At 44.0% G+C, this 25,333-nt stretch overlaps 1 protein-coding gene across 11 annotated transcripts in view; it reads right to left on the bottom strand.

The window, feature by feature from the left end:
• The window catches only part of DTNB (dystrobrevin beta), a 420,990-nt gene that overhangs the window by 318,255 nt on the left and 77,402 nt on the right, over positions 1 to 25,333 (bottom strand). For all 11 annotated transcript variants that reach the window (XR_004538818.1, XR_004538816.1, XR_004538817.1 and 8 more), the window contains 2 exons: positions 14,453 to 14,538; positions 2,246 to 2,400 (listed from right to left, as the gene is read on the bottom strand). Coding sequence is in view for 8 of the 11 variants with exons in the window: in XM_033938256.1 (XP_033794147.1) it covers positions 2,246 to 2,400; positions 14,453 to 14,538 (241 nt within the window). In the remaining 3 variants the exon portion in view is untranslated. The remainder of the gene's footprint in view (positions 1 to 2,245; positions 2,401 to 14,452; positions 14,539 to 25,333) is intronic.

The raw sequence follows: 25,333 nt of genomic DNA, 5'->3' as shown, positions 1-25,333 counted from the left end.
TGATGGGCAGAGAGGGGAAGGGTGGTATTGCAGGAAAGAATTAGGTCTAGGCAGTATCCTTTCTGGTGTGTAGGGGTGGTGGCGCACAACAGGAGATTGTATGAGGATGTTAGGGTAAGAAACTTAGAGGTGAAGGTATTGGAGGGGTTATCGACATGGATATTGAAGTCACCGAGGACGAGAGAAGGGGATGAGGGCTTGAGGAAGGAGAGCCAGGAGTCAAAGTTGGTGAGGAAGGAAGAGTGGGACATATCGGGGGGGAGGGGGAGTCGGTAGATGACTGCTACTCAGAGAGGTAGGGGAGAAAAAAGACAGATGGAATGAACTTCAAATGAGAAAGAGCATTGAGATAGTGGTGGGAAAAGGAGTTGAAATTTGCAAGAGGGTGAGAGTAGTAGCCCCACGCCTCCTCCTTGACCAACCAGGCAAGATGTGTGGGAGAAAAGGTAGCTTCCATGACACAGGGCAGCAGCTGAGGTATAGCCATAAGGTCTCTGTTAGTGCAAGCAAGTGGAGAGATCGAGAGATGAAGAGGTCATGTATGTAGGCAAGCTTGTTGGGAATGGAGCTGGCATTCCATAAGGCACAAGACAATGGCAGGGAGGAGAGGAACAGAAATAAGGTTGGTGGTATTGTGGGATGGCCCATAGGAATAAGGTGGACCATAAGAGTAGGGTGGGAGTTGGTTGGGGGGACCAGGATTGGGGTTGATGTCCCCAGCAGAATGCAAAAGAAGGAGGAGGAAGGTAGTCTGCACATTCACATGCATAAGTGGCACTGAAAATATGGGTATCCAGTTACTGAATTACCTCCATAATGTCTAATTTTATACCTTTACAGCAGGGGTGTCAAACTCAATCACATAAGGGGCTAAAATCTGAAAAAAAGGCTAAGTCACGGGCCAAATTTTTTTTTTAAAAGATAATTAAGGGTCCTTTTATTAAGGTACGCTAACCTTAATAAAAGGACCCCTTAATCTTAGTAGAAGAATAGGGTTACAACCTCTCCAACCCCACGCCGGCTCTGTGACGTAAACAAAATAAATAAAAAAGAGTTTTCCTCTCTCTTTTAGGTCCTAGTTCATGCTCTAACACCAGCTCTGGCGGGATACACATTTCAAATCTGACATATTGTAATCACAAAACAGAAAATAAAATTATTGCCAGGGTCTCCTTCTTTCTTCTTCCCTTTCTTTTCTGGAGTCTGAGGGATGGATTGAGCAGCGCCGGGCTCATTTCTTCTTCTGCTTGCCTCATGCAGCAGTGTGTGTATATGAGAGCTTCCCAGCACTGGGGATCAGCAGGGCAGTGGAAGATATTTCTATGTCTATATAATTCTCACTTCCAGAGCAGAATTACAGCAACTAGACAGTTATAAATAGAATCTGAGACACCAATTCTTTCTTTATGGGCCTCCTTGATCTCTCTCCTTCCCTTTAGGAAAGTACCAAAATACCTTTCCTCAGCTGCAGGTCTACTTAGCACCTGACTGCAGTTTCATGCTGCATCATCTGTAGGTTAATGCGGCCTGCAGAGGATCGCTGGTCAGCAGTAGTGATCCTAGCAGGCCGCCGTAGCCTCAGCTGATTGTTCCCTCTGGTGCGGTCCCGTACGTCAGAGGAGGGGCGAGGCCATGCCAGAGGGAACGTGCAGCTGAGGTTACAGTGGCCTGCTAGGATCACTACCGATGACCAGCGATCCTCTGCAGGCCGCGTGAACCTACAGATGATGTGGCGTGAACCTACAAATGATGCAGCGCTTATACCGGTGGGCCAGCTTTAATGGAAAATTGAAATTGTCTGATGGGCCAAATTTCAGTACCCCACGGACCAGAGACTGACATGTATGCTTTACAGGCTTATTCTAGGAGTAAGGATATTGGTATACTCAAGATTGTTGAGTTTAATTAATCAAAAACCTCAAGTGGAGATCTTAAAATTCTGAAAGACAATTTTAGCAACATTGCTTTGGGAGCTGTTCACACTCAACATGATAATGAATTACATAAATAACTGGGTTGGTACCTGCTGATAACAAGGGGTTACTGAAGTTTATCAAAAAAAACAACAAAAAAAACCAACATCTTGCCCCTTTCTCTTAAAATTATTTTAAATCTTTAAACATAAATGGCTTCTAAATCTCAGATCCCAGTGTATCACAATGAGGTACCGGTAATACTGTATATCCAACTGTGAAACAGATAGCATGTTAATGTGCATTTAAAATAGTCACCCTGTTATTCTTACCTGTTGTGGAAAACAGGTACGTACAGAATGGTCAGAATAACCAAAAGAAGGCCCCTCGAAGACAGTAGTTGGAAGCTTTAAAACCTCTCTTAAAAATTGATCAAATTTTGTAAACACCATTAGACCACTGGAGTCAGACATCTGAGAAAATATATCTACAAGAAAAGACAAGCTGAACTCAAAATTAAAAGTCAAAGACTTTCTATTAGTTTACAAAATAAGTGGGCTTTAAATACCCTCTCTTTGGGTAAAATCCAGTTAAGATAGTATAGAGGTTAACATAAAAACATAAGAATTGCCATACTGGGACAGACCTAAGGTTCATTAAACCCAGTATCCTGATTCTAACAGTGGCCAACCCAGGTCCCAAGTACTTAGCTAGATCCCAAGTAGTAAAACAGATTTTATCCTTAAGAGATCGGACCTGTTCCTTGACTGCTAGGAGCTCTTTGCACCGAACACATCCACATAAGATCTCTCACCAACTGGGAGATAATCAAACATGTGACAGTGCAAAACACTGGATAGCCCCCATCTTGGTGCTGGACTGACTCCTGCACCTTATTATTGGTGATTTCTTTGTTAAGTTGCTACAGGAGTTGGAATATGTACACCAAGTTCCCCTAAGATTGCTAGTTATATGTTGGGTTATTTTGTAATGTTGTAATTAGCAGGTTACCCTCCAAGGATTTCTTAAACTATTTCTTAAGAGCTAATTACGTTTTTAGCCTTACAAAAGCAAATGAGAGATTAAGATAAGATATAAGGAATTAGAGATAATAGGGAACACAAAACAATGTGATTTCATTTCATTTATTAAAATGTTTAAATTGCCTTATTCCAAGGCAGGATACGAAGAGTACACACATACTCTTAAAAAGACATAACAAAGAGACAGAACAACATAACAAAAAGACAGAATTACAGAAGAATCCAAGTCACAACAGCCCATCAAAAATCTATTCTGTACAAACATGTTGTTTCAGCTGATGCTTAAATGGAGACAAGTAACATATTCCATCACAGTCAATGCAATGAACAGAATGAAAGCTCGTCAAATGTCTAATATACAGAGCAGGATGTAATTTAGGATTAAGTTGGGGGAAGGGGTAAAATGCGGACCTCACGGACCTGACAGACCTCGCGGATCTAAACCCGCACATCCTTAAAAATCTGAGGTCCGTGCCGTTTGTAGTTAGTTTCTGGCTCTGACAAACCTCGGTGACAATTGACGGATCCGTCTCAGCATAGGGAGGGAAAAGTATTAGGATCCGTCAGCGCTAAAATATCACCGAGGTCTGTCGGAGCCAGAGACTAGTGCTGGAGTGGCTCTAAAACAAATCCTTTAAACTGGTTTCCTGCAGCCCCAGTAAATCGGCTCTGACAGACTTCGATGACATTGTAGCGCTGATGGATCCTAATACTTTTCCCTCCCTATGCTGAGACAGATCTGTCAGCGCTAAATTGTCACCGAGGTCTGTCAGAGCCAGAAACTTAACTACAAGCGGCATGGACCTCAGATTTTTAAGGACTTGCGGGTTTAGATCCGCGAGGTCCGTCAGGTCCGCGTTTTACCCCTTCCCTTAAGTTGGGAAAAGAAAATGAAGTTACTTCTAGCAGGTGCTCTCTGAGGACAAGCTAAATACCCATACTGATGAGTGACATTATTCAATGGAGGCAGAATGGCAATCACTCCCCAGAGTTCCTCTGAAAGCCTTTGAAAGCAGCCTGCTGCACAAACGAGTATTCCCACCCACTGTTCCTACACAGAACCAACTATGTTGTGAGAGACCACTGAGAAGCAAGGGGCCACTGAGGAGTGCAAAGATGCAACCTTGCCAATGGTGTTAATGGACAGTTGAGGCCATGTGGCCTAGAAGAACCATCATGTGTCTTGCAGAGATGGATTGAAGAGGAAGCAATTGCTGACACAGACGAATGAGAGCCTGAAGGCAATCTGGAGGAAGAAGCGCTCTCATGAGAGTGGTGTCCAGAATTGCCCCAATGAACTGCAGACATTGAGTCGGAATGAGATGTGATTTGGGAAAGTTGACTTCGAATCCTAGAACTTGGAGAAAAGAAATGGTCTAAGATGTTCCTTGGACCACTTCCTGAGATGAGACAGCCTTGATCAACCAGTCGTCCAGATAAGGAAAGACTTGAAGGCCCTGTGATCGGAGAGATGCAGTCAATACAATCAAGCACTTCATGAAGACTCTGGGAGAAGATGCCAGACCAAAGGGAAGAACCTTGTATTGGTAATGACATCGATTGATTTGAAAACAGAGATACCTTCTGGAAGCCTGATGAATTGGGATATGTGTGTAGGCTTCCTTGAGATCCAGGGAGCATAGCAAATTGTTCTGATTGAGGAGAGGATAAAGCAGAGTGAGGGATAGCATCCTGAATTTCTCCTTGATGAGAAATTTGTTGAGAACTCTGAGATCCAGGATGGGTCTCAGTTAGAGAATGACACGGTGAAAAAATTGGTCCCCGTCACCGCCCCGTTCCCGTCTCACCATCCCCGTCACCGCCCCATCCCCGTCTCACCATCCCCGTCACCGTCTCACCATCCTCTTCACCGCCCCGTCACCGCCACTGCCACCCCATTCACCGCCCCATCACCGCCACTGCAATCCCATTCACTTTTCTTTATTTACGTATAAAGGAAACATTCTTTAAAACTTTAAAACTTAGTTAAATATTAGTTAATAACTATACAAAAACAAAACACGCAGAGAAAAAATTAATTAATATAAATTCTCAAAACTGACACATTTTGATCACTAAATTTAAAATAGTTATTTTTCATACAGTTTTTCAATCACTAATCTTCCACCACCCCTGGGGCTAGCAATGCAAAAACAAACACGACATGTACTTTAAATGCTTACAATGTTAGCCTATATGGTAAGTAGACGCGGCCGCTGTACCTAATCGCGGCAAAGATCTCCCTGCCGTGATTAGCATAGTGACCGCGGCTACGGCTGCAAGTCTCCCCTCCCCCCAGCGATCACGGCAGGAGGGCACCCAACCCCTCCTGTAGACCCCCCCAACGGCCCTCCCGACAATCGCAGCAGAAGGGTACCCAACCCCTCCTGCCGGTCCTCCCAATGGCCTCCCCTAAGATCGCCGGCAGGAGGGTACCCAACCCCTCCTGCTGGACCCCCCCCCAACGAACCCTCCCACCCCGGAACCCCCTTAGTCTTACTTTCCAAGTTGGACCGGACGGCTCCTCACACGTATGGCCAGCAGGCTTGCCTCCGTCCAAATGAGGCGGGCCCGCCCCTACCCTGCCCAACCCACAGGATCCTAGGGCCTGATTGGTCTAGGCACCTAAAGCCACTCCCGCTATAGGAGGGGCCTTAGGTGCTTGGGCCAATCAGGCCCTAGGATCCTGTGGGTTAGGCAGGGGAGGGGAGGGGCGGGCCTGCCTCATTTGGACAGAGGCAGGCCTGCTGGCCAGACGAGCGAGGAGCTGTCCGGTCCAACTTGGAAAGTAAGACTAAGGGTGGTGTTTCGGGATGGCGGGGTTTGTTGGGGGAGAGTCCGGCAGGAGGGGTTGGGCACCCTCCTATTGGCGATATAGGGGGCCGTTGGGGGTGCCGGCAGGAGGGGTTGGGCACCCTCCTACCAGTGATCATAGGGGGGCTGTTGGGGAGCTGGCAGGAGGGGTTGGATATCCTCCTGCTGCGATCGTCGGGGGGGCTGTTGGGGTAGGCAGGAGGGGATGGGTACCCTCCTGCCGCGATCGTCGGGGGGGCTGTTGGGGTAGGCAGGAGGGGATGGGTACCCTCCTGCCGCGATCGTTGGGGAGGGCTGGTTCTGTCGGCATGAAGGGCTGAGGGCGATCGTCGGGGGGGGGGGGGCGGATTCTATTGGCAGGAAGGGTTGATCTGACAAATGAGGAGCACAGTGAAACACAGGTAAATAGCGGTTCCTAGAAGGGGGGACATTGGCCTGCGGGGACAAATCTATTCACCGTTTTTGCGGTCGGTGAAAGGATTTGTCCCCGCGTCTGCGGCGATTTGCTAATGAGGTCACCATAACCCGCAGCCAAACCGCAGCCACGCAGCGGTTCGCTGCGGGGATCGCTCCCCGTGTCATTCTCTAGTCTCAGTCCTCCGGTCTTCTTGGGAACTAAGAAGTAACGGGAGTAGAATCCCTGATCCCACTGAGTGAGGGGAACTTCCTCGATGGCATTCAGTAGGAGAAGGGATTGAACCTCCTGCAGAAGAAGGGAGGACTGTGCAGAGTCCAAAACAGACTCTCTTGGCGGATGGTTTGGTAGTAGGGTGTGAAAATTGAGAGTGTAACTCTGACGAATGATGTTGAGGACCCAGAGGTCTAATGTTATGAGTTCCCAATGACCTATGAAAAACTGAAGACGTCCTCTGATGGGCTGAGGTAAAGGCTGTAAAATGGTGACATTGACTATGCTCCAAAGAAACAGGTTAAAAAGGCTGAGTAGTTTTTTGAGGTGCAGCCTGTTGTTTTTGCTGCTGCTGACGCGGTTGTTGCTGCTGCTGTCTCTGTCTCCTGGGTTGAGAAGGAGCTGAGGTCATAGGCTTTGTAGTAAACTGCCTCTGATAAGAAGATTGCCTGAAGGGACGAGAAGGTGGAGGCTTCTTCTTAGGCTTTATCAGAGTATCCCATCTGCTTAATGAGCCGATAACTTTTGGGTGGTCGTGTCCAAAGAAGCCCCAAAAAGTTCATCCCCTAAACAAGGTGCATTAATTAACCGATCTTGATGGTTGACATCAATCTCTGACATTCGAAGCCAGGCAAGACGCCGCATAGCTACATACATAGCTGCAGCACAGGAGGTAAGCTCAAAGGTGTCATAAATAGAGTGGACCATGTACTTACGAAGCTGGAGTAAGTCAGAGATGAAATGCTGAACAGAAGGTAATTTTTGGTCAGGTAAATATTTTTGAAAAGTGGCAACTTGGTTGACTAGGTGCTTTAAATAAAAAGAAAAATGAAAAGCATAGTTGCCAGACCGGTTGGCCAGCATAGCATTCTGGAACAGTCTTGCCAAAACAGTCCATTGCTTTACCCTCTCTCTGCCAGGAGGTACTGAGGCACAGACGCTAGCTCCGTAGACTTCTTCAGGGTTGACTCCACCAGGAGGGATTCATGGGGAAGCTGAGATTTATCAAACCGTGGTATGGGAACCACCCTATAAAGTGAATTGAGCTTACAAGGAGCCACAGAGATGGCGAAAGGAGTTTCTAAATTTTTGTAAAAAGTCTCTCTTAAGATGTCGTGGAGAGGCAGCTTCAGAAACTCCTTGGGCATCTGGTCATAATCTACAGCATCTAAAAAACTGCTTAGATTTCTTGGAGTCAGCTTCAAGAGGGATAGAAAAGGTCTCAGACATTTCCTTTAAAAATCTGGAAAAAGATGATTTGTCAGATTTTTGAGTAGGCTCTTGAGAAGATGGAAAATGTGAATCCTCTTCTGAAGAGACCTCATAATCAAATACAAGGAGTTCTTGATCAGAATCACCCCACAGGTCTGAATCTCGGGTAGGTGGAGGTCGGTGCTAAGCACTGGGTGTCGAAGGCTTGAGATATTTCATTTTTTTCAAAGCCTTGCCTGACTTGAATGATATCGTCCCGGGAGATGCCTGAGAGGAAGAGCGGTGCCGGGCTGTCCCCGATACCAGTTCTTTAAGCAGGTGAAGCGGCACCGATGGAGACTCCTGAAATGTCAGTGCCAGTGTCACCATAACGAGAAGTAAAAGTTTTAACTGTTACCGTAACTCCTCCTGCAGCAATTCCTTAATTTGCTATTTAAGGGAGTGCACCGGTACCACTGGCATTTTTGCTGGTACATTTGGTGCGGCTCTGTGCTCTGGCGATGAGGAGGCCATTGTTGAGGCACTCACCGAAATCGGAGCCGAGCATTTTTTGGGTCTCCTCGAGGTCGACAGGACTTACCTCATTGCCGTTTTGACCAGAGGACCTAAAAGGGTGGGGGAAGGCTTCTTAGCCGGCTTACCCACAGAACATGCGACACCGAAGATGGCGCCATCGACATCGTATGTTGTGGTGTCAATTTAGATGTGGACCCCAACGTCGGTACTGGTGTTGACTCACCTTCCATAGCGATACCGAAGAGAAGATGTTGCTGGATCTGATGGTTTTTAAGGGTCCGCTTTTGGAGGGAAGAACAACGGGTACAAGATTTACCACTGTGCTCTGGCCCCAGACACTGGAGACACCAGCGGTGCAGTCAGTGATGGAAATAGGGTGAACACAGCGTCCGCACTTTTTAAAACTTGTTTGAAGACAGGACATTGAGGGAAAAACAGCCTCAGCAAAATCGAAGTCCGAGGCTGTGGGGGTGGATCAGGCCCCGCTGGGCCAAACCCGCGAAAGGGAAAAAGTAGAAATGTTTGTTTTTGTTTTTTTACTAGAATAAAAAAGAAAATAAAATCAAATACTGACTGAAAAGTCAGAAAATAAACTGCGTGAGCGGGAAGGCAGCAAAAAAATATCAACAGCCGTTGATTAGCGACTTCTTAGCTCTGCGGAAACTAAGAAACTTAGGGACCGCGTGACCTACGTTGGGCGGGAAGGCACTTGCACGATTCGGGCTATTGCGAACTTTCTAAAGACTTAAAGTGGTCCATACTGGGGCTCCGTCGGTCACGTCACCCATACGTGAGAATATGCTACGTGCTTGTCCTGGGATAACACCTGTTACAGATAAGCAACTGTGCTTTATCCTAGGACATGCAGCTAACAGGTTGTTGTAAGACAGAAAAGCGTAGCTGATTTTAAGAAAGGTTTGGACAATTTCATGGAGGAAAAGTCCATAGTCTGTTATTGAGAGGGATACGGGGGAGGTCATTAATTGCCCTGGATTGGTAGCATGGAATATTGCTACTCTTTGGGTTTTGGCCAGGAATTAGAGATCTGGATTGGCCACCACAAGAACGGGCTACTGGGCTCGATGGACCATTGGTCTGACCCAGTAAGGATAATCTTATGTTCAAATAGATGTATCATAAGAAAATATAGTTAGGTGCCGTTGACTCATGTTCGAGTCCTAGCAACTTGATGAATTTCATTTCTAAAAAGATTGGTTTTGTACTAGTTCAGTAAGGTCATCCCCATGGTTGTTTTCAACTTGTCCAGCCATCTGATTGCAGGTCTCCCTCTTTGCCTGGCTCCTTCAATCTTCCCAAACATTATGGTCATCTCCAATTATCTTTTTCTTCTGATAGCGTGACTAAAATAAGACAGTCGTAACTTCATCATTTGGGCTTCACATAGCCAGTTTGATCTCTTCCAGAATAAATTTGTTAGTTCTTCTAGCTGTCCACGGCATGCATAAAATCCTTCTCCAGCACCAAAGCTCAAATGAGTCAATCTTCTTTCTGTCTTGTGTCCGTAGTGTCTAGCTTTACATCTGTAATCGACCACTGAGAAAATGAGTGTGTGGATAAGTCTAATCTTATTTTGGAGTGTTATTTCCTTGCCTTTGAATACTTTGTCAAGAGCCTTCACTGAAGAGTGACACAGTGCTATTCTGTGGAGTATTTTTTCCCTACTAGTTGCTTTATTGTTTACGAAAGAGACCAGGAGATTGAAATCCTTCACAACATCTTTTGTATCGCCTTCAAGCTCAAAATCTTCATCATTTTCCGTGTTCATGATCTTTTGTTTTATGTTCAGTTCTAATTCCATGTTATGACTTTTGTCTTTGACTTGTCTCAGTAGATACAGCATGTCTTCTTTGCTGCCAGTGATGAACATTGTATCATCTGAATAGCATAGGTTGTTTATATTTCGCTCTTCCAAATTTCCTTTTCTGAAGATGGCTTCGCCATAAAGGTTGAACAGGTATCAACCATAAAGGTTGCCATCCTTGCCTGACACCATGTATTTTTATTTATTTATTCAATTTTCTATACCGTTCTCCCAGGGAAGCTCAGAATGGTTTACATGAATTTATTCAGGAACTCGAGCATTTTTCCCTGTCTGTCCCAGCGGGCTCACAATCTATCTGGGGCAATGGGGGGATTAAGTGACTTGGCCAGGGTCACAAGGAGCAGCATGAGTTTAAACCCACAACCTCAGGGTGCTGAGGCTGTAGCTTTAACCACTGCACCACACTCTCCCACAGTGTTGCCATATTCTGTTTTCACTGCAGCTTCTTGATTTTTGTTGAAGCTCTTTATCAGCTGAGTTATATGTTATATCTTGGTTAAGGAGTGAGATTGGCCTATAAGAGCCAACTTGCTCAGGATCCCTTCCTGGCTTTGGCAACACTACTATCCAAGCATTGCAATGCTTCAGAAGGAGGTCTCACTCACCACAGATCTCCTGGCACTTAGCCGCCAATGCTGGGCCCACCTGATACAGTATAATCCCATTATACCAGACTCGCTTATAACGGAACCTCGCATATAGCGAACAAGGTCCGCTGGTCCCAGCCGAGCGCCATTATAAACATACAGAAAATCATCAGATATAGCGGACTCGCATATAACAGACTTTTAGATATACCGGACAACTATTTTGGTCTCTAGAGCCGCTTTTAGCTGTAGTTTTATTCGGCTATAACGGACATGCAGGCTCTGCCTACAATGCACGTGGCATGCCGGTGATATAGTTTCAAAATGCAGTCCAGAAAAAAATGACAGAATATTTTTCTTTCCAGTACAGTGTTCTGCCTTGCAATCATTTCGTGCCATACCAATATTTTGCTGAGTTTTGTTATTAATGTTGCTGATATGCTTGTGCAGTGACTGTTGTTCATCAATTTATGTTGTTTCAAGTTGCCCTAAAGTTTTTAAAAAATGCAACTCTGGATATAACGGACTCTGGATATAACGGACTGTTTTTCCAGGTCCCTTGAAGTCCATTATAATGGGATTATACTGTACCTCAAAATTTTATACAGTTCTGGCCCCATAGCCAGTTTAAGCTTTCTAATGGCTTCTTGCATTTCATCCACTCCTATAGGTGCATTTAACCTGTCCAGTTGTTTCAAGGGCCATTTGTGAAATCCTTACATCCTGAAAAAAGTCATCTTGAGTGATGGTGTCATAAGGGCCTGTATTATATAAGTCTTTATAAAAAAATGGACAAATTGGTCTGTAATGTGTTTTTCCCGCATGAGAGCAACATTGCCCTGTCCCCTGATTCGGGTAATATGAGAAATCTTCCTGCTGGGTCGTATCATGTTTGCCAAATGTTTCCCCACTTTGTTTCCCTAATAATCTAATTTATATTTGTAAACATTAAGGTGGGGCAGTTCCCTAGTGGATAGTGTCTATCTGTTTCCGTAAGTCTGTGCAGGTACACGCAGTGCTAATGTCTGATCCCGTGTGCTTGCGTGTCGACATGCCCAGAGCTTTGTAGTCAGGGAAAATAATTCAGCCTCTTGTTGTTTACATGTGCATATGGTATATGAAGTAATTTTACCTCGTAAAAATGCTTTGATGGTTTCCCAGAAAATAATGTCTCTCCATCAATATTAAACACTACATACTTGTGCCACTCCTCAATTAAATATGTCTTGAATTCCCCATCCAAATATAAAGTTGGGTTCAGTCTCCATGCTCAGTTTGGCCTCTCAGACAACCACCGCAGGCTAACTGAAACTGCTGAGTGGTCAATAAATACTACATCGAAGATGTTAGTGTACACGACACACCCCACAGCAGCAACAGGGACCAAGATATAATCAATACGAGAGAAGTTATTGTGTACCCAGGAGTGGAAAGTGAAGTCAACCTCTCTGGAATATGTCCTCCATACATCAATCAAATCCAGCTCACCCATGAGAAAGTTCATCCCCAAGTTACAAAGCCCTTTTCTGAATGGACGGACATGCTTGCAGTCTAAACTAGGGTTGCTGGCCATATTAAAATCCCCTGCCAGTTTTAACATTTAGTTGAGGAGTGTCAAAAGTTTTGCCAGAATTGTGGAATAGAAAGAGTGGGAGTACACGTTTCATGTGTATAAATTGCACAGAGCCACCAGGCACCCCTTCAACTCACTAGTCAGGATTACAAAATGGCCTTGGGGTTCCTGTATAGTTTTATGCAACATGAAAGCAATAGCCTTGTGGATTAATACTGCGACCCCTCTTTGCCTGAAATTGTAGGCAGAGTATGCAAGTTCTCCTACCCAGTCCCTCTGTAATTTCCTATGCTTCTCAGTAGTAAGATGTGCTTCTTGCAGAAAAGCCACTTGCACACGCTCCCTCTTCAAATATGCTAGCACATTCAATCACAGGAGAATTAATGCCAGTAACATTTAAAAGTGAAAATTTTTATTACGTTTCAATAAGACCATGTGGAGCAAACTAACACCAGGATTCAATGCCTAGAATTGCAGTGTAAATCGCTCAATGCTCAGCTGGAAGATCAAGAGAACCTTGGGAGCAGGAATAATCTGCGCATAATCAGAATCCCTGTCTTTCATTTCATCCACTGCCGCCTGGAATTTAGAAAATTTATCATAGATGAGTGTGGAGAGATATTTGGTGTCTCTCGCACCGCCTCCAATGTTGATACTTCTTTGTCTTTGCTCAATGCGTGGCATCAGGATCCCTCAGTGTCGAAAAAGAGGACATCAAATCCACATGCCTCCTCATGTTAAGTCCAATGTTGACTTGTCCCAGGGTCCTGCCTCAGCTCCCAATGTTCAGGCAGGCAGAGACAATGCTGGTGCATTCCTGGTGTCCAACATAGCTCTAGCAGCCATCAGGACCAATTCTTCCAATACCAATGTCAATGGACTGTACTTGGTACCTAAATGTTTCCCACATTTAGTCTCTCTAGCTTTCTGGGTCTTTTTCTGCATACACAAAGAGCACAGTTAGAGGCCTTATGGTCTGAGCCCAGGCAGCATCTATGGGAATCAGTTCCAGAGATGACCTTGTTGCAACAAGCCCTGCACTTAATGGAAATGGGAACTTTTTTGGACATGAAGGGGAAAAATATAGACAAATGATCAAACAGCTCAATGGTGGGGATGAATGAACTCAACTGTAGTCAAACAGGTCAATGCTACCCAGCTGATGCCTCACCTAAGAGTGCCACTAAACCAAAAAATAAAATAAAATAAACTTATCAAAAAGGCTGGAAGGTGACTAAAGGGGTAAGAGAAGAATAAAAATAAAAAGGGGAAAAACCCCATGGAAAGACACCAAAATGCAAACATTCTCAGACGCACTGAAGAAATATCCCCCGCCCCCCCCCCCCCCCCCCCGCTTTGCCAAAAACCGAGACTAATGGTCCCATGGTCACACATCAGACAGAAACACACCTGTGCATGCACAATGGTTCACTGTCAAAAGCCTCTTAAAGAGATATTATGTTGGGCAGCGTCTACACAAGGGCTCTGTTGGATGATATCATCCACATGTGAGAAACGATGTCTTGCTTGTTCTCTAAGAAAAAGAATCTCCAGATGAAAAACAAGAATAAATAGAAGCTGAGAAATTTGGGGGTCAATATGAGCTTGCCAGCTAACGATATATAGCGACACTTAAATGGGTAGTGCTGCTGAATATCACTACTAACTAACCATTGAGAACCAAGCTAAATGAGAAGTGGTCTAGAAGCGGAGTTTGGATGGAGCTGCTACTTAACTGATTAGTTTGATATTTGATCTGCTAACCAACCAAGTAAGCGGATACAGTCAAGACAGCAAAAAGGCTGTCTTAGCTTTATCCACAGAATTAATAAGGCACCTGTTGAACATCGGCCAATACCCAGTTAGCTACCAGACTGCCTCACTAACCCAGATATTCAATGCCAGAGGCTGGGAAAATACTCCAACATTGATTTCGCTGGGTTACATAATTCTGCAGCTGTGAGAAGCTTACATGCCACTTACACCACAGGCTAAATATCGGGCCTATAACACTGTGTTTAAATATTTTAACTTGTTCTATAGTTTCCTTTTAAGTCACGGGGAAATTATTTTTAGGTAATGAAAAATGTCTGACTTCCTCTGTTCTTGATGTGTGCATGAGACATACAATTTAAATAAATCTCACAAGAAGGTGTATGACAAAATTCATGGCAAAAAAAAATTCTCACCAAGAACAAACATTGTTGATTGTACAGGACAAAAGCTATTTGATATGGTTAACCTAAATACAAAAGAAATTTGCAGAGGTTTATATAATAAAACTGAAACTTCAAACAGTTTAAATTTGTTTAAAAGTACTTACATCTTAATTTGTCCAGTAATTTTCCACCACACATGGTTGCTAACATAGCTTTAACTGAATATACTGTCAACTTTCCATGGCCCTCACTGTAAAAATAAAAACAGATTAGGTTCTTACCTTGCTAATATCTTTTCTAGTAGATAGAAGTGTCATTCTGGGCAGACAGGTAATATCCCCATGCTCACATATAGTGCAGAAGGCATCCACTCCCATTTTTGAATCCGTCTTCCTTCACTAGAGGGTTCTGCTGCCCACTTCAGTTTATGCCAAAGCAGGCAATAGCCCTATATAGAAACACATGTGAAGGAGAGGTACGGGAAACTGCCCGAACTATAAATCTGTTCTGCTCTGAAATTATAACAAATATGTTAAACATTGCAATTGAACAATCGAAACAGCTAAACAATCATGCCAAACAGAAACATTTATGGAGCTCAAGTATTACCCCAATATGTTTTTAGCAATATTCTTTATACCCGTGGAGGGGCATTTTCGACAGGACATCTGAGTTTGGACATTTTGGGAAAGACGTCCAGAAATCCAGTAGAGAAAATATCCATTCTCAAAACAGCAAGGCAACTATCTTGGGGTGTTTTTTTTTAAATGACCTATTTGGTATGTCATATCTTTTTTGGCCATTCTCAAATATAAAGACATCTACATGAAAACCACACAAAAACAAGCTTTTCAGATGTTCAAGCATCTAACTGGCCACACAGACATCCGAGTAGAGTATAGAAGCACTCTATTTATTTAAAAATTTCTAACCAACTTACCTAAGCAATTTACAAAAATACAAACATAATTCTGATTATTAAAATAATAAAACACAACTAGAAGGTACTGCAGTGAATGACAGATTTAAAAGTCCCATGTACACATGTCACTATAACCTGCTTATATTGTATGATGAGCCCTCCTAAACCTACCACAACAAAAAGAGATTATGTCCTTACCTTGATAACATCTTATCCAGTAGATAGGTGAGAAATTCTACACAAGTGGGTTATCTCCCAATGGCCACTCTGGATTTTTTTGTCCGACTCTCTTGTACTTCACTGAGAGCTCTACTGCCACCTGTAGTTAGTACCCAAGCACAAAGAGCTCCATTGACAGTATGTGAAGTAGAGTCACCAATGGGAACATTCCCAAAAATCAACTGTTCTGCTGAAAAAAGAAACTATAAAACAAAGTCAACAAAAGCATCAAAGGAGCTTAGGAAGTACCCCTGCATGCACCTTGAACATATACGAGGGCTGTTCAAAAAGTATCAGATCCATACTCATAAAAAATACAACCTTATACTAATCTCCTTTAAAGTAGTCCCCTTGGGCTGCCACACACTTCTTCCAACGGTTCTGCCACTGTCAGAAGCAGCGCTGAACACCTTTTGAGATTGCTCGCATTCTGCATGATGTCTTCTTTTTACTGAAATCTGGTCCCTTTCAGGGGCATTTTCAGCTTGGGGAAAAGCTAGAAGTCACACAGAGCCATGTTGGGAGAGTAGGGAGCCTGAGGAATCACAGGTATGTTGTGTTTGGCCAGGAAACTCCGTATCAAATGTGAAGAATGGGCAGGTGATTGCCCACTACCCACAGGTCCAGCCGTTTGCATCTCACAGCATTACGAAGGCAATGCAGAATCTCTTGGTAGTACCCCTTGGTGATGGTTGTGCCGTGTGGTGCGTACTAGTGATGAACCATGCCTCACTTTCATTTCTGGATGTTGAGGGCTTACCAGAACATGCTTCACTCTCCACTGATGTGCGACCATCTCTGAAGCAGTTATAACACTCCTTTATCTGTGTGGTACCCATTGCTTCGTCCCTGAAGGCCTGTTGAATCTTGCAGATCGTTTCCACTTGGGAATTACCAAGCTGTACACAAAATTTAATGCAGTAGCATTGTTCAACTTTTTCTGTCATTTTGTCAAAAATGAAAATCGGACGGCGCTCACTTACACTTCCTCACTCCTCGGAGGTCTGCCAGCAACTGACAGCTTCTGTAGGTGTGAAAAAATTCAAGCATGCACATTAGGGTCGCCTACATACGTGCACCAAACTACGCCTCCCTAGCTTTATTTGTTTATGCAAGAAAAATTAAAGGTCTGATACTTTTTGAACAGCCCTCGTATACAGAATTCTTCAGGGCCCCAAAGGGCTAATAGGTATCCAAGAATCAAACTTGGAGAAGCATAAGAAGAATGAGACAGTAGGCAGGCGCAGGAAGGATAGGGCGGGTGTCTAGAATGTCTCACCTATCTACTGGAAAGATATTATCAAGGTAATGACAATCTCTTTTTCCAGCTAGGTGGGCTGACTGCGCCAACCCTCAAGACCGAGGACCCAAAAGCAAAGCCCTGTCTTCCTGCCACATCCACTCTGTATGCATCTGGAAATAGTGGCCTTGGAAGCAGAAGTGCCCCGCGTATTAGAATGAGTCAGCACAAAAAGGTTACAGAGGCAAAACTCATTTGTGACCTCTAGATAGCGCAGAACAACTCTGTGGACTTCCAATTTCTGCAAAATGTGGTCCTGTTTCTTAGAACCAGTAGGCTGAAAATAGGCAAACACATTTCCTGATTAACATTGAATGCTGACACCACCTTAGGCAGAAATGAAGGAACTGTGTGAAGAGAGATCCTCGTCTCTGAGATCCTCAGGAAAGACTCTCTACAAGATAAAGCGTTCTGAGACATGTTTCACAGAAGTAAAGGCAACCAGAAAAAAACAGTCTTTAGCGTTAAGTCCAAGAAAGAAGTGTCTTTCAGAGGCTCAAACAGATCTTTGGTGAGGCCACACAAAACAAAGTTAAGGTTCCATGAAAGGAACAGCGGTTGGACTGGATGTCTAATGCGAAGAACACCTTTCAAAAATCTGATCACGTCAGGGTGAGACACAAACAAAGGTCTACAGTCCCAGGCTCTGAAACAAGAGTGCCTAGCGACTTGGACCCAAAGGAAAGCTACGATGAACCTCTCATCATGGCCCACCTGGAGAAAGGCTAGCACCACTGAAACTAGATCAGAATATGGCTCCACATTGGCCTGGTCATATCAATGTTAGAAAGTCATCCATACCTTCGTGTAGATAAATACAGTAGTCAACTTCTTAGATTTCAGAAGAGTAGAAATGACTACATCAAAATATCCTTTTCGCTCTAATGCTTCATGCATAATAGCCATGCCACACGAGCAAAGCAATCGGGATCCTCCATAAAAACTGGCCCCTGCTCAGGAGCCCTTGGAAAATCATCCCATGATCCTGGAAGCCAAAATACTCATGACAACACCATCCATGTAGCCACACATTCCCCTCCAAGAAGTGTGCTTCTCTGAGCTGGCCCTTACCATTGATAGGAAGGATGGACAAGAATACCATCTCCACACCTGACTGCTTCATCTTCTCTCCCAGAGCCATAAAGTCACTTTTGATATGTTAGCAAAGGTACCTGACTATATCATTAGTGCCAACGTGGATGAGCAGCATCTGATATAAGAAATAGCGATGCAACAATCATCCCCACCAATCACCAAATAACTAACTCACATGACAATGAAATACCAACAGACATGATCTGGAGCTCCTTTCAAGATCTAGAATGGAACACCTACACCAAACTATACAACAAATACTCTAAATCTCACTGCATCTTAGATACATGCCCCCCGGAGATCATGAAAACGGCACCATCAGAATTTAAAATATCACTACTACATTACTTAGCCCATAACCTAAAAAATGGGACTTTCCTCACTAACAACAGTCACATAATAATTACCCCCATCTCAAAAAATAGAAAAGAATCCTCAGCGCTAATAACAAATTACAGACCCATAGCATCTATCCCATTCATTGTAAAAATCATGGAGGGATTAGTTCACACCCAATTAATGGAATATCTCAATCAATTCTCTCTCCTGCATGAAACTCACTCTGGCTTTAGACCCCTATTCAGTACAGAGACAGTAATCGCTGCTATCTTAGACTACCTGCGCCTATTATTTAGCAAGGGCCTCAACGCCCTGATCATGCAATTTGACATGAGCTCTGCATTTGACCTGGTAGACCATGAAAAAATGCTACAATGACTAGACGCCATCGGTATCAGGGCTGAGGTACTAAACTGGTTCCGTGGCTTCCTCACATCCCGTTTTTACCAGGTACGCTTTAACAACGATCACTCCGATACCTGGAGCAACTCATCCGGAGTGCCACAAGGGTCACCGCTTTCCCCACTGCTTTTCAATATCTACATGTCCTCATTAGGTGTGAAACTAACCCAACTGGGGATAAAACTGTTCAGCTACGCAGATGACTTTACAATCATCATCCCATTCGCTAACTCTATCTCCGAAACCATTCCCAAGGTATCCGATGCCATAAATGAGATGGAACAATGGATGACAGATTTCAAACTCAAACTTAACACAGGAAAAACAAAATTATTCGTTGCCTCCCCTCACCCACTTGACAATAAAACCCCACTATGCATCAATAAACTCAACTACCCTATCCAGCCCAACATAAAGATATTAGGTGTTATTCTAGACCAATGCCTAACTATGAAGGAACAAGTGGATTCCCTATTCAGAAAGGGTTTTCTTACACTCTGGAAACTCAGATCCATTAAATCATACTTCGATACATCCACTTTCAGAATCCTAGTGCAATCCCTCGTACTGAGTCAACTCGACTACTGCAACATCACCTATCTAGCAATCTCCCAAAAGAATATGAGACGACTTCAAATAATGCAAAATGCTGCGATCAGGCTTATCTTCGGGCTGAAGAAATTCGACCACGTGACACCTTACTATCGGCAGTTGCACTGGCTGCCAACGAAAGCACGAGTAAGGTTTAAATTCGCCTGCATCTGCTTCAAAGCACTTTATGGACTTGCCCCCAAGTACATAACAGACCTTTTCTCATTTTCAAACAACAAACGCAAGAGAAACTCACACTCAAAATTCATTTCTCCTCCAGTTAGAGGTTGCAAACTGAAAAAACACCACAAACACCTTCTCTCTCACCAAGCAGCCCTATGGGGTAAAGACCTACATCAACTGCTTTCGCCCACTACCTACGGGGAATTTAGGAAGCGCCTAAAAACATACCTGTTCCTGAAATACCTAAACAATTGACCCGCACTCCCATCTCTCTCCCCAAGAACGGTCTCCTCTACCCCTACCTTTACCCCCCTTACCTCTTCCCACCACCCCCTACCTTTATCCCCCCTCCTTAGTCCACCTGAATCTCACGGAACTGTGATACATATAAACTATCTAATATAATAAAATGGTAAGCCGCGCATGCGCACTTCCTATGCATGCGTCTGTTTTCCGTGAGCTGTAGCTAGGAATTGCGCATGCGCGGCTTACGGTCTGGCCTCACGCGAGGCAAGACAAGTGCGCTCATGCGCGACCTTCCCTGCTCTCCACCTGCGGAGTGGCGGCTGCCGGCCACTAGCACCCCCTGCCCTCTCCGTCGCCTCCCGGCTCCAGCGGCATAGGCAGCAGTATAAACACGCTGCTTCGAGCCCTTCTCTGCTGATTTCCTCTGCCGCATCTCTGATGACATTATCGGAGACAGACGCAGCAGAGGAAATCGCCAGAAGGCCGCGAAGCAGCGTGTTTAAAGTGCTGCCTACGCGGCTGGAGCCCCCAGGTTTGTCGGCGGTGGGAGGGTCAGGTGGGAAGGTCTGAGAGCTATAGCCCGCCGCGGCCGAGCACGGAGACGGATCGAAGTTTTTTTCAACTTCAAAGACGCTGCAGCGGCTCCTCTCATGAGCCGCTCCTGCGTCGGAGAAGGCGGCGATCGTGAGAGGAGCCACCGGGAAGTTACACTGCTGGGGGCTCGGGTTGTTAGGTGGAAGCCTTTACATGGATAGCCTGCAAATCACCACCTGCATATCTAAATACAGGCATTACATGTTCAAAACCCTGAAAAATATGCGAGTCTTCTGCTTTTTTGTGCTCCTGTATGAAGCTGTATATGCTCTGTATATGCTGTATATGCTCCAAACTTCATGTTTTTCCCAAATGCTTAATTAAAGGCATTTTGCTAAAGGTCTCACACTTACAATTTGCAGAGTATCTTAGGTGCACTGAACATCCAGACTTGGACATCTCTTTTCCTATCTAGGTGAGCTTTACAAAATCAGTTTTCACATATAAATAATACACCGGAACATGAACATCATGCCCTGTAGTTCACCAGAGTTGGAGAACAAACCATCAGAGATTTAAAGCCACCTGTTTGTATTTTCAAAACAAGGTAAAACTAAAGAGAAATTCTGAACAGCACTAAGCAGGAAACAGCACTAAGCAGTTAACACAGCAGGCCTAGGGCTGAAGCAAACCCCAGTCCTCTACTAGAAACAGACCTGAAGAACCCTTCAGTCAGTCATCTCGGGCTTCAGCTCCCTCCAAGAGGCCAAGAGTGAGACAGCGGGAGGAAGGGAGACAGAAAGAAAAGAAGAAAGACACAGGGACAGGGAGAGACACAGAAAGACAGACAGACAAAGGGGGCCAGGGACAGAGACAGACAGAAAGAAAGACAGCAGGACAGAGAGAGAGAGACGGAAATAAAGACAGATAGACAGACATATTCTAGCACCCGTTAATGTAACGGGCTAAAATACTAGTTATCTTTATAATATCGTAATTTTTCATTGTTATTTTCTAAAACATGCGGCTTATTCCAAACAGGTCCTCTCGGACATTACCTACCAAAATGTACATCTTATACTCTTGCTAAGCAAATTGTATTTCTATATTCTTGCTTTCTTAAAGTCTATGCTATCTGTATTTCCTATGTATATCTGCATATTGTGTTTCGCTGAATGTCCAGCTCTCTTGATTGTAAACCGCCTAGAAGTCGCAAGATTGTGGCGGTATAGAAGAATAAAGTTATTATTATTATTATTATAATAGTCATCAGGCTTGATGAGTCTTGGCAATCTCTCCATAACAACTTGGATTTTGGCACCAGGCAGACAGCATACTTCCTGTGACATCATGTTTGGTCTGCAGATGCGGATGCGTCTGTACTACTCAGAAGGGAATCACCAACCACCACTACTCGTATAAGAACATAAGAATTGCCGCTGCTGGGTCAGACCAGTGGTCCATCATGCCCAGCAGTCCGCTCCCGCGGCAGCCCTTAGAAGTCAAAGACCAGTGCCCTAACTGAGACCAGCCCTACCTGCGTACGTTCCAGTTCAGCAGGAACTTGTCTAACTTTGTCTTGAATCCCTATAACAGCCTCCGGAAGAGCGTTCCAATTTTCCACCAGTTTTCATTACGTTTGTATAGAATCTATCCCCTTTTAACTTCAGATCGGCATAACATTCGTCACCTTCCAGTCTTCCAGAATCTTTCCCGATTTGATCGACAGATTAGCTATTAGTTGAAGCAGTTCAGCTATAGCCCCTTTCAAATTCTTGATAAACCTCAGATGGATAACATCCCCTGGTCCCGGGGATTTATCATTTTTAAGCCTATCAATCTGCTTGCATACCTTTTCTAGACTGATCGTCAACCCTGTCAGTTTCCCATCTTCATTTCCTGCGTATAGCCTGTCGGCTTCTGGTATGTTGTGTATATCCTCTTTAGTAAACACAAATGCAAAAAATGTGTTCAGTTTGTCAGCGATGGCTTTGTCCTCCTTTAGAACTCCCTTTATTCCATGGTCATCCAAATGCCCCACCTGTAGGGATGGAGATCTGATAAGTTCTGATCTAGGGCATCAGAACACAGGCAAGGTTAACATGCAGGTGGTTCTGAACGCAGGCCAGGTCGGCACACCGACCTAGGCCCTGTGTGCGGATCGAGGCCTGTGTGTGGATCTAGGCCTGGGTTTGGTTCTGAGGCCCTGTTTCTCATTTCCTCTCCCTCTCCCTCCTGACACGTATACATTCTAAGCAAGGTTGCACCTTGAGCAGAAGGCTGAGGCATCCCTGACTCTGGCCACATATTAACCAGACATACATTTACCCTTTTTCTCTTATCTTGTTTAAGCATCCCTTATATGGGCAACAATCAGACTTTGCCTGAGCAAGACTAATCAAGAGAGCTTAAGAAGCGTGCATTATAATCTTTGGACTGTCACATGCCATAGTAAGATTTGAGACATATCAGAAATGTACACATTGGGAGTCACTTTATTATAACTGTTATTATGTATTCATATGTCACGTGAGATAGTAGCTTTGAGACACACATGATATAGATAAACAATGGTTTAATCCTCACTGTAAATGCATTATGAAATTATAACCTTGTAGAGCATTAACTAAGTAATTAATAGAGATATGATTCTCAATAAAAAGAGGGAGAGACCATTCATTTGGAGCGTCTCCTCTCGACTCTAAGATTGCATGTGTGTTTATTGTGGGGCATTCCTACACCCACCGCTTCCTTTGCGGGTCGTTTCCCCTTAATATATCGAAAGAACGGCTTGAAGACCGCACCTTCAAAAAGATATAAAAAGGATGGAGTCGGACAGAAGAAAGCTACTAAAATGGTGTGTGATCTTTGTCATAAGGCATATGGGGCAGACTTAAAGATCTCAATCTTTATACTTTGGAGGAAAGGAAGGAGAGAGGAGATAAGATAGACATTTAAATACATATGTGATGTAAATGCACATGAGTAGAGTCTCTTTCATTTGAAAGGAATCTCTGGAAAGAGAGGACATAGGATGAAGTTAAGAGGTGATAGACTCGGGAGTAATCTAAGGAAATACTTTTTTTACAGAAAGGGTGGTAGGTGCGTGGAATAGTCACCTGGTAGAGATAGGCATGTGGGATCTCATAGAAAATGATGGCAGAAAAGGGCCTCGGCCCATCAAGTCTGCCTACTCTAATGATCCACCCCCCAACTTCACCCCCCAAGAGATCCCAAATGCCTATCCCATCTTCTCTTAAAATCTGGTACGCTGCTGGCCTCAATCACCTGCAGTGGATGTTCATTCCAATGATCAACCACCCTTTCGGTGAAGAAATTCTTCCTGATGTCACCATGAAATTTCCCGCCCCTGATTTTCAGCGGATGCCCTCTTGTGGCCGTGGGATCTTTAAGAAAGAAGATATCATCTTCCACCTTGATACGGCCCGTGATATATTTAAACATCTCAATCAAGTCTCCTCTCTCTCTACGTTCCTCGAGTGAGTATAGCTGCAATTTACTCAGCCTTTCCTCATATGGGAGATCCTTGAGTCCCGAGACCATCTTGGAGAAAGGAAGAGATAGTGGTTGCTGTAGATGGGCAGACTGGATGGGCTATTTGGCCTTTATCTGCCATCATGTTTCTATGTTATCTTCCGCCTCCTAGTGATCACAGATCCGGTGATTTTGGCAATTCAAGCTTTGGTTCTTCCTCCACCTGGAATGCTCTCATCTCCTCTACTTCAAGGGCAGCATACCGGTTCTTCAGGTCAAAGGTGGGTGACATCACAGTACCAATCTTGCAGGGTTCCATAATCTGGATCCAGCTGTTTTACCTCAGCACATCCTCCTCTTTTCCACTATTGGAAATCTTTGACGCCTCGTGAACCATTTCATCAATGTACTGCTCATTCTCACGGATACTTCTCAGTCTTGCCATCTCCTCTCTCAGTTCCTTTACTTCCTTCATGATGGATTTAAGGGAGGTCTTGCAGGAGTTGCTTTAGATGTGGAATCACCAATCCATTGTCCGATTCAGAGCATTCTACAAGCAGAAATGGAATAAGCAGGCGCTTTACCCAGGACACAAAGAATATCATACTAAATAAAATAATAAGACAGAGCAGAACAGAAATACTCCTTCCGGCTTGCATGCAGAAGAGAAAAACTGCAGATGGCAGTAGAGCTCACAGTGAAGTAGAAAAGGACACAAACAAAATCCCTGAGTGGATTCCTTCTGTAGATAGCTTGCGGCCATGGGGGTGAATGGCATACCTATTGCACTGGAATAGCAATTTCATGATAGACATAAGGATGACTTAGGTCATACTGCAAAGGTGACTTCTGAGTATAAGTATTGCAGTCCAAAAGGGATCTCGACCATTAGTGAAATACCATAATGAAAACATTGTTCAATGTGCAAGGGGACATAAGAATGGGGCAGGTGGAAATGATTCATGCAAAGGTATTGGACTTCAAAAAAAATTAACTTTAAATGGGGAACCTCTCAAAGAGTCATAAGCTGGATGAGGAAATCTAGACATAGAGGAGCAGTGAGCACAACTGAAAGGAGACAATATAAAGGCAATGAACTTTTTTGCTAAGAGAGTAAAAAAAGGAAAGGAAAAAAAGCTGCTAAAATATCAGAAAAGGTAATAAAAATGTCAGCAGTCATAAATTAGATCACAGAAAGAGAGAGAGAGAGAAAGGCAACAAATGTCTGGTAAGGCAAGAGAAGTTGGGAAAGCAGTCAGGACATTAAAGATGTAAGTTGAAAAAAGTATAACTAAACAGTAAAACAAGGGGACAAGAGTGTTTGTCTTCTTTTTAAAGGTATGGCGACAATAGAAGAAATTGCAAATGTAGCATCATGAGTCTCAAAGGTAAAGGGAAAGAATATGCAGAGGCAGATAAGGAAAAATATGACAAATACTTTTGTCTTGTGTTCCTTGAGAAAAGGCTAAGAACGGCAGAAAATGGACACAAACCAGAACTACAGATCTACTGTCAATTTCAGAAGATTATGCTTGTGATATATAAGCAAGATATATAAAAAGACGATAAAGCATGGGATACATGGGAGGGTATTAAGGGAGATAAAGGAAGTTTTGTTGGCTCTGCAATCTGACTTTTTCAATGCTTCTAAGCCAGAATAATTCCAGTGAACTGGAGATTGGCAGATCAGTTCAATTCAGATTGTCTTGATATACTGTC

Source organism: Geotrypetes seraphini, chromosome 3, assembly GCF_902459505.1.
Source record: "Geotrypetes seraphini chromosome 3, aGeoSer1.1, whole genome shotgun sequence".
In the NCBI taxonomy this organism is placed as follows: Eukaryota; Metazoa; Chordata; class Amphibia; order Gymnophiona; family Dermophiidae; genus Geotrypetes; species Geotrypetes seraphini.
Note: the sequence above shows the minus strand (reverse complement) of the source record. Positions and strands in the feature narration are given on the sequence as shown.